The sequence below is a fragment of the Adiantum capillus-veneris genome, chromosome 26, assembly GCF_014529385.1.
Source record: "Adiantum capillus-veneris isolate H3 chromosome 26, ASM1452938v2, whole genome shotgun sequence".
In the NCBI taxonomy this organism is placed as follows: Eukaryota; Viridiplantae; Streptophyta; class Polypodiopsida; order Polypodiales; family Pteridaceae; genus Adiantum; species Adiantum capillus-veneris.
Window position 1 is genome coordinate 80,057,406 of NC_140956.1, and position 10,189 is coordinate 80,067,594.

The 10,189-nt window shown below is 42.5% G+C and overlaps 1 protein-coding gene across 1 annotated transcript; it reads right to left on the reverse strand.

The window, feature by feature from the left end:
- Window positions 1-6,731: 6,731 nt before the first annotated feature.
- NARA5 (pfkB-like carbohydrate kinase family protein) lies at window positions 6,732-9,047 on the reverse strand. The gene is made up of 5 exons (XM_086501428.1): window positions 8,634-9,047; window positions 8,162-8,424; window positions 7,961-8,078; window positions 7,671-7,879; window positions 6,732-7,579 (listed from the first exon to the last, which is right to left on the reverse strand). The coding sequence occupies exons 1-5, from the start codon at window positions 8,925-8,927 to the stop codon at window positions 7,102-7,104; spliced, it is 1,362 nt and encodes a 453-aa protein (XP_086357554.1). The 5' UTR covers window positions 8,928-9,047; the 3' UTR covers window positions 6,732-7,101.
- Between the last annotated feature and the right edge of the window lie 1,142 nt (window positions 9,048-10,189).

A 10,189-nucleotide genomic window follows, 5' to 3' on the forward strand; every position in this document is an offset into this window, starting at 1 on the left:
ACTTTCTTGGCAGCATCATCCTGAGCAAACTATTACTAGCAGCTAACTTTGACCTTGGTCCTCCTTCAATTCCTCTCCAAACTTTCCACTTTTAACACCCTCAATGGTATTCTCTCTAGCTATAATAAAGGTATAAAAACACTCAAACTTTACCAAAAGTACCTTAACTAGAGTCTTTTATTAACAAAAGTACCAAAAGTACCTAGTAGAGTACAATTGTAGAAAAATAAGAAATATGGAATTAGTTTGAGAAGGGAACCATTGGGGTGCTTAGACATCCCAGGGTTGATTCAAAAAACAAATTCAAAGTTTACCCCTTCTCACCACCTAACACTAACTTTTTGCTACCTTCAACCATAACCCTCTTTCTCCCTCATGTTTTCCGTGTGTTGACAGCCCACCATAGACTAGGCTTTCTATAGTGATTGGCTCAAGCCTCATCCTTGTTCCACCAATGTCCTTTCCTACCTTGTGTTTTCCCTGAATGTGTTGACAGCCCACCATAGGCTAGCTTTCATGCAATGATTGGCTTAGCCTTTTATCACCGATTTTACCTCTATTTCTCCTTGCCTAAGCACACAACACTTGCTTGGTGACCTTTGCGTTCCATACCAGCTGCAATTGATGAGCGATATTACTCGTGAAGGGGGGTTTGAAGCTCACAAGCGAGCAATTTAGACGAGGTTAGTGGAACAGGGATATGTGAAGGGGTGATCGAATCAAAGAGGTGGCCACCAAATCCACTTGTCTATTGTCACATACAGAGCATGCACTACATGCGCTTGTCCTCACTTTATGTCTACATTTGATTCAAGCGTGAGTTATTGAGTTATTGCTCACTATCCATGCCGTCATCGTGGCAGTCCTCAAAGTTGACTATGGCTATAGGCTACAATAGCATGTGCAGAGGCAGCTATGCTCGGACGAGGATGCCAATTGTGAGCACTAAGATGGCAAGGTCGTGAGGTGAAGGTTGTAGCTGCAATAAAAATATGACATGTCTCTCTCTAACTTTGATCAACTAAGGGACTCTCTAAATTCAATGTATTTGTATTACATTGAAGCTAAATAGGGGAGCACCCATGTCTCATTAAGGGGAATCAACCAAGATACCTCACCTTGTGAAAAGAAATGAAAGAAAGGGGAGAGAGACACGTGCACAAACAAAAATGAGTTGGAGGTGGTTCGGGTGGTGGGCGACAGACCAAGGGGCTATGGAGACGTCATCTGTCGTATTAGGTTGAAATGGCCAAGGGGCTACGGAGATGCCATGTGTCGCACCAAGTTGAAATGGCCATGAGATACTTTTGCTATGGAATCTGTCGCACAATCAGCACAAAGCCCGCAACCCGCTGTAATGATTTGGCTGAGGGCAATAACCCGAGTTTGTTTGTGACGTCTTCAACTCAAATCGCGGTGCTTGTACGAGAGTTGCGATGAAACTCTGGGAGAGGCCAGTGTCGGAAGGAATCTGGTGAGATTTCATATAATAAATTGAAGTTGAGTTTGGCTTCGACATGCATTTAAAGGGATAGATCTTTAAGGTCTCTTTGGATAGTTTTTTGCGATGTTAAAATTCTTTTCTCACTTTCCAGGCCGAGGTATCTCTCTCTCTCTCTCTCTCTCTCTCTCTCTCTCCCCCCCTTGAAGTTGACCAGTGTTAGAAAAAAACCAAGATGCGATGTATTTTAACCCGCTGAAATCTTAAATTTTCGATTAGATTTTGAGCTTGCCTTGAAGAATACCTGAAAAGTTACACAAACTTGTGTGAATACCGTCAAAATTTTCACCTGAGAATTTCCTTATTTTCTTCGATTACACTCTCTCTCTCTCTCTCTCTCTCTCTCTCTCTCCCTCCCCCCCACCCCCACTTCGGAGATGGTGCTTCAAGAGGGACCAGAGGTGCGCGGAGGGGGAGGCTGCAACGTAATGGAATAGGTCTGGGTGGAGCGCACCTCTATTTGAGATGCATGACCTGCTGCTTTTACGTCACATATTCTTCAGCATTGCTTCCTATTCTCTGGGGCGCAAGTCGGCAGCGCAGAAGATGCCGGATGAGGTGTGGAGGGGGGAATTCTGCATGGCAACGCAGCGACCAAAATGAGCATGCACGATAGGCTACCGAGGGAGAGGCGAACAGAATCATATTTATTTTTTTCTATAGCAGAGACGTCTCGCCCAAGACAGTCCGCAGTTGAGATAGGTTGGTTAACCTAACCATCTCCGATCTGCCCCTGCTGTTGAGAGTTCGAACCTCTGCGACAGTTCACTTTGTTCTGGTGTGAGAAGATAGAGAGGGGGGATCTTGAAAGACCCGGCCTAAAATAGTGGAGAAGACTATTAGTAGTAGTAGTAGTATGTAAGTCGTGCCAAATGTACCAAAAACTTTCAAAACTACCAAATGCACCAAAAAATTACATAAGTAGCAAATTAAATAAAGTTTTAAGAGGACCTAAGCTTAACCAAAGGTGCCCCACCTAGGGGTTTTTAATCATTAAAACCTAGAACTACCAAAGGTCCAAAAGTTCAAGAAGTACTAAACCTATTAGTACATTAGAACTATACAAACTAACACACCCACTAGACAACTACCAATGCTAACCAAACTATCAAAACTTTACAAAGTGCCTAAACTGTGGAATTTTTGTAAACTACCAGAACTACATAATCTTTCAATACTAGCAAAAATACCATTATCTTTCAGGACTACCAAAACTACAAAAATGTGACAAAACTATCAATACTAAAGCTTCCTAAACCACCATAGTTTTCTAAACATGTTAAGCACCTCAAGAATATCAAAAGAAGTTAGACTATAAAAAATAACAAAAGTCTCAAAAACTATCAAAATTGTTAGCTTAAATACTAGTTCCTTTTGAACCTCTTCTTCAAGCCTCTGGATGTTTTCGTTGATAGTAAGCTGCAAGAGCATGCCTCGACTAGTTGCCAAGTCATCCTTCACCTCCCGCATCTCATCATCACACACAGGGCTTTGTTGTCACAGCTCAACAAATTGCCCTTCGTATCCCATAATATCATCTTTAATTTCCTTTGCCACAATATCTAAGCCTTCATACCTCAACATAGTCTCCTTCTTCTTCTAGATATTAGCCCTCAATGTTACTAGCCTACTTGTGGCGGATGTATTCTTTGAAGGCATCTTATCAAGTATTGCCTGCAAATTAGCGATGTAATCAAATACTAGCTTAGGGTACAAATGCTCTCTCTCTCTCTCTCTCTCTCTCTCTCTCTCTCTCTCTCTCTCTACAAATGTTGCTACCACTCTATGTGATGTGAGGCTACTCTATGTCATGTGTGGCCTCTTGTTAGGACGGGGAAAATCTCCATGGGAGGCACCATTAGCCCTCCTCCAGGTTCCAACCTTTCTCTCCAAACCTTCCACCCTGCTACCACACATATTGAGTGCACTCTCACCAAAGCTAGCGCATGCCACTTTATGGCTTGTAGGTTTCTTCATCACTGCATGGCACCTTTTGAACATGTAGCACCATGCAAACTTACTTGTAATCTCCCCGCATGATGGGGAGCCTTGATAGACTTTATAATACAACATTTTGCAATCATCGATCAAGTGGGGTTGCACATGATTCAAGTAAATCTTTGAGTTCTTTTGGTACTTCTTCCTAAATGACAACCACTTATCAAGAAGTAGATCATCATTGTTGAGGTCCTTTGGGAGCACCCCCTCCACACTCAAGCTGTATTCCTCATGTAGATCCTCTATTGTGTAGCAAAACCTAAGGAGCAAAGGATATTCTTCCATTTTGTTTTTACCTAAACTTTGAAAATATATTTCACACCAGTTAGACATGCCTTACAAACTTCAAAGTGGTGACATACAATATCAAACATCATACTTTTATTTCAAATTTGGTGTGTTATAGGCTAGTTTCATAACATGCATCCAATCAAAAATCCGCCTTCTCCAACACATAAGGTTGTGGCACATTCAAATATGCATACATAGTACTCTATAGAATTAATTTTCACATATGCATATTGTGCTTAATAATACCAAAATGATATTATTTAATAGAAAAATTCTGACAATGTGAAATTTATAATTTCACAGCATGCATACTTTGCAAAATAGTACCAAATTTGGTATTGTGTGGAATACAGTTTAATACTATAATCAACTCACAAATCTATGTCTCCTACATCACATAACCTAGGAAAGGGTCCTGCTCAATGTTGTAGCACATTCAAACATGGATGCACACCTAGTATCAAATTAACAAATTATTGAAGCATGCAAACTTTAACCAGGTGGGAAATTTCCCCACACTTATCAAAACATAGATATTTTGAAGCCAACAATATAGCTGATTGCATACACACATGCAATCTAAGAAATTTTCCCTCACTTACCAGAACATAAATATTTTGAAGCCAACAACATAGTTGATTGCATATACACATACATGCATGCAAAGGTGCATTCAAACATGCATGGATCAAACATGAGAAAGGAAACAAAGTAACAATAGGGATCTTCATTGTTTGCCTCTTTGCCTCCTCATGGACTTGCTTGGACACTCTTCATCCAAAAGGACAAATGCTCGCTTTGAACATTCCATTGGCAAGATGCTTTTTTTTTTGTATTCCTTGATGTGGGCTATGTTGTTGATGCCAATTTTTTTATACCAATTGTGCATAGTTCACATCCTTATGCATTCGGGGTATAGAGCAACAATGGCCACTCTTGGGCTGATTTGATCCACATTGGGTCTATGAAAAATGTATGACAATAGAGGTTCCGTTTCTTCTTATAAAACTTTGAAACATACCCACAAAAAGTGGGAGCATTCTACATACTTTTAACAAGCTTTTGTAAAATAAAATAATGAGAACTTTCGTACGAGAAAGCATCTTGAGTTCAATTTTGATGCTTATGCGCAAAGCAAGGGAGTTAGGTTCATGAGCCAGTGAGGGAGATAGGTCCTCACTAATTAGGGTGATAAGACAATTACCACACACCCATGCCTTGCTCTGAGCTTAACATCAAATGTATGGTTGTTGGGTGTGTTGTTCCAAACGTCAATCCATTTCCAAATTGCTAGAAAATGTTGAAAGTTTTGTAGCTATCATGTTGTCTCCACACGTCTATCCTAAAACATGGTTTTTTCAAGAGAGACGAGTTGAAAAAGTATGGTTCACATTGCAAAGAAAATCCATGTGCACCATAATGCATTGCAAAATCCATATGGATATGGAATCATTGACAAAATATTGTTCACATCTAAAGAAATCTCATATGTGCCATACGATTCTATATGTGACAACAATGTAATGTTTCCAATTCAATAACGTGCTAGCCAAGCTTTTAAAACTCACACAAATGTAGGTTTACAATGATTTGAGATAACCTTAATTGGGCAACAGAGGAGCAATACACAGATGGGGTGGAGAGTGAGTAATGATCACCCCTTGAAGGTAAGTTACTACCATGTGACAACACCCAGCCAAGCAATAGCATGCATGTGAATGTATGCCGAATGTGATTTAATTTGGCCGCTGATGAATATTTCGTAGCAGTTTTCACCCATCAGTACACTTTCCAACAGTACTGCCCATGGGGTGATAATGTTGAGCACTCCTTTCAGGTTGAGTCACCCATCACTACACTTTTTCCCAATTACATTGCCCATGGGAGTGATGATTTTGAACTCACTCGTGCCAAAACAGGAATCAAGGTATATCGATGGTAACACAGTTAGGCATACTCATTAACAATCATCGTTTGGAATGGGTAACTTTCACTTCAGTTCCCTCCTGGATAAAGCATTACCTCCTTCCTTCAATAAACACTCACTGCAGATAGCAAGGTCCAGCAAGAGGAAAAGTCTATTGCATCCACAGTGACCAACTGCAATTAATATGCCCCCCTCCCTCTGAGAATTTGACAACATAAGGTACTACCTCTATGTACTTACAAGACAAAGGGCTCTACAAAGAAAACACCACAGGTGATAAGAAAATAGAACAAAATTTACTAGGACACACATGACACAGTTAGGAACTCCACAGCTCTATGGATCTCTCTCTCAACTGCAGAGCTCCCAGCTCACCAACTATGTGTGCACCATATACAGTAATCCCTGACATCCATGATGAGAAAAAAACAACTGCATGATCAATAGCTCGAATCCTGCGCAGATACACCAACTAACTATCGAGATAGCAAATATGACAAGGGGCAATTATGGATATATAGCATCACCCAGTTGAACATCCATAGGTGGTACATTCAGCCCGCTAAGGGCTATGAAACCCTCATCTGTAAGCGACACGGGCAAAGACTTGAGGGATCAACTGGGGAGGGATCGACAAGATGTGGGAGATCGTGGGCATAAAAACGCCGCACAAGGGGGTGGATAGGACTTTCAGCTTACTGGAGACACATAGCTGGAAGAAGTCACACTAGGGGATGGACGAGACCTCTGCCTTGGAAGGGGGCAGGGCGGAGGGTCAGCCCACGCTGCTGCACACAGAGGGCTTACTTTCTTGAACATCAATCACGGTGCCAGGTGGATTCCTCCCCAGCCGCCGATCCCTCAATCTCGCCATGTCACTTACAGTCAAGGCTCTAAAGCCGATCAAAGGGTTGAGAAGGGCCAAATACTCAACCCTGACAGCAAAGAGCCTCAAACAATCAGCAAGAACCAGAGTACAGACAGCCTGATTGGAAGATTCCAGTACAATCAAGACACTACAATGAACTTCCCAATTAATGTTTTCATCAATCCATCGTAAAGTAGATGCTGTATGTACCAGCATGCACGTATATGTCGAGACACCTTGGCATGAGCAGGTGCTTCACTATGTCCATCACAATCTTTCATCATCAATGATCACCCAAGTGGCTGTGTGCTTAATAATGAGGTGTACCATCGAGTTCCCCTCCTAGAGGTATGTATACACAAAAGGGTTCAAGAGCTGACAGTTAGCTTTCTTACACATTAAACCGGCAATGGAGACCTACCCCTCATGAGATGCAAATGGGGTATGAGCTGTGTACACAGATGTAAACTGAAGAATAAATGAGCAGCAGTGAACAGGACGTGGCCATCAGCATTGCTACAAATTTGAGCTCTTGTCAGCATCTACAGCTCCACAGAGATGTCCATCTTCTAGCAGCCTATCGCCAGCAGTGTTTGAACTGGCAAAGAATGACTCTGTCAGACGCAAGGCATCTCTTTGTTTTAATCGAGTACCCTGTTGACCAACCACAACAGCTGCCACTTTTGCAGCTAGGTTCCCCATGCCCTTCAAATCCGACACCCCCATCAAGATCCCGTACAAAATTCCTGCTGCATAAGCATCGCCAGCACCACATGTATCTACCGGAACACATGCAGCGGGGGATATATAAGTAACTTGCCCCGTCACACCAATATATGAACCCTGTGCGCCATCGGTCACCGAAACAAAAGGACAATGTTGGCTCAAAACACATGCTGCCAACCTTGCACTAGCATCTGGACCCAACCCACATAAAGCTTTAGCCTCATTACTATTCGTAAAAACTATGTCGGCACGAGATGCCATAAGATCCCTGCAAATTATCAAGCCTACCATCAAAATTCCAGCCATACAAGCTAATGACCATTCCCACCAAGAAAAAGTGCCAAACTTCATCTACCTACCAGAACTGCTTACGGTGCCTTATGATACATGACACGTCGCTGGCCGTGAGAGCAACTAGTACACCATTATTATGAGCCGTCTCGCATGCCTCCACAATGGCTTCAACGGTCTGAGGCAACTCCCACAGGTAACCTTCAACCACTAAAATCCGTGCAGCGGAGATGGCCCTGGCTAATGTTGCATCAAAATTCACAACAGAGGACATGCCCTGGACCGCACATTGAGTACATCTCAGCTCAGTAAGGCCAATGTAAGGCAAAGCAGCACAACAAGTAGTCAAGAAACTCACAGCATAGGAAAACATAGTTCTTTGAGCATCTGGCGTTGTTAGGACAATGACGGTCCCAGTAGTTCCATCCACAATAGGTGGAGACAAAAAACGCACATGGGCTTTTAGAAGTTTTGCCCTGACCAAAAGAGAAGGTATGAGAACATGGTACAAATGATGCAGCACATTTTTTGGCATTATGAGGCAAAACAAAAAGCCAACCTGTAGAAATGGCCAAGTGGATCGCTACCAACACTACCCATCATAGCCACTCCAACCTCTGGATAACGGCTGCTTGCTGAACCTAGTCTTGCAAGGGCAACAAGTGTGTTGGACAAGGATCCCCCTGCAGATGCTTTGAAAGAATGGCCACTTAGTGCACTCAAAACCTTGCCCCTTTCTTCATGGTTCACAACTTTTCGAATCCCTTTCTCAAGGTGTAAATTCTCTAAAAACTGATCTCCCACCATGCCTGAGAAGTCAACCTAAAAAGGCAGAAAAACTTTGCAATCAATTCACTGAAGAGTTTTCTCTTATCCCAACAGTCAAGAAAAACCCAACAGGAGTGCGAAGTTTTGGATCCAAAGCTGTGCAACCTCGTCAATATGCCCAATAAGAACCCATTGCATCAATGTATACGGCAAGCAAGAAGGACTACTTCGGCCTAAAACAAAGGTGGAGAGAGGGGGAGTACCATTGCTTGGCCTAAACCCACAACATCCCAGCGGTCAGGGAGGGCTTCATACGTAGCTCCCGAGGAAGTCTCGTTCTGCAAGTCACTGGAAAAAGCTGCCCTCCAAGTGACTCTGCGCCTGCGGCCGCGTGAAGAGTTCTTGGGAAGAGCTGTGGAGAGGCGGATAGAGAAAACCAGTGCGCTTCTACTCCACGCGCCATTGCTACTGCTGCTCCGCACAACGGACAGAAATGCGATGTCGGCGAGGGTAGCGATAGAAGAAGCGGAAGAGGACGAGCAACAAGCTGCAGCCATAGCCCGTCCTCACCCCCGTCTTGGGGGAACAGGAGCTGAAGACCCAAAGAGTGAGCGAGAGTGTCTAATCTTCTCCCAGAATTTTACATTGCCTTTGTGGCCTTCGCACCTCCACCTCCTCCTTCGTCGGTTCCATCACATGAATTGTTTATTAAAAGCCTTCCCAATGGAGAAAGGCTAGGTAACGTAGTGGTGCACCAACCTAAACTAAAAGATTGAACAAAAGATTTCCTACAACTACGTTTATTGGCACTCCCTTTTAAGAGAAAGACAGTGTTAATGCCTTTCAAGAAAAAGGTAGTGTTGATGAAAAGGTTTTTTGAGCTCATGCAGAATGGGTTTTCTTTTCTAGGATGGCTACAAAAATAGCATCTACCCAAGTGTGGTAGATTGGTTATGCCATTTCTCTCTTGAATAACAGGTCTTGAGTTCAACTCTCCTCGTCGAACAGATCTTTAAGGTCCCTTGGGATAGTTTCCTACGACGTTAAAACTCTCTTCTTCTTCTTCTTCTTCTTCTTCTTCTTCTTCTCTCTCTCTCTCTCTCTCTCTCTCTCTCTCTCTCTCTCTCTCCCCCTCCCAAGTCAATGCCATCATATGTTTTCAGACGCACTAGTTCATAATTCTTCCTACCTTGCGAAAATTAAAACTCACAAACTCAATAGTTATCTTCACTATATTCAATCCCTTTCAACGCTCCTTTCTTAATGAAATTTTTCATATTTTAAGCTAGTTTTAACATTCTTACACCATTTTTGCAACAAAAAAAAAAAAAGCAAACCATTCCTTGCCCTTAACCAACATTGCTGAATTTTAAGTGGCACAATTCGGAGTTGAGACAAACTTTTTCCCAAATTGTACCACCAAGACAAACTTCATGAGCGTTTTGTGTCTGCCCAGCAAAATTTATATGGAGTGCCGGAATGTTGCAAGCTATCACAAAAACGAGTCGTCCTCTTTAAATTCTCATATCACCGTCTATCTCACAAAAATGAGTTGTCTTATGAAAATTCTCAAATTATGAACATTTGAATACACAATCAAGTGCCAGTGATAGGGGAGTGTCATTTATGGGGGCTGCTCAAAAGAACTTAACGTAGTAAGATGCATGAGGCTAAGACTCCCTCCTTTCATTGTTCCAACAAAAACAGTTATAACCCTCACCCCATGGCTAAGTATCCTTTGGCTCACTCCCCTCATGTAAGAACTTCTCAATTCCACTTAGCAGCATAGACCACATTACAGAAGCTATGGAGTGACGAG

Bases quoted from the DNA above. Each gene is read 5' to 3' on its own strand.
- NARA5 (XM_086501428.1), bottom strand. From the start codon at position 8,927: ATGGCTGCAGCTTGTTGCTCGTCCTCTTCCGCTTCTTCTATCGCTACC. The intron at 8,425-8,633 runs GTACTCCCCCTC...CTGCCTTTTTAG, and splicing joins TGGGTTTAGGCCAAGCAATG to GTTGACTTCTCAGGCATGGT. The intron at 7,880-7,960 runs GTGAGTTTCTTG...TGTGCGGTCCAG, and splicing joins GAACTATGTTTTCCTATGCT to GGCATGTCCTCTGTTGTGAA.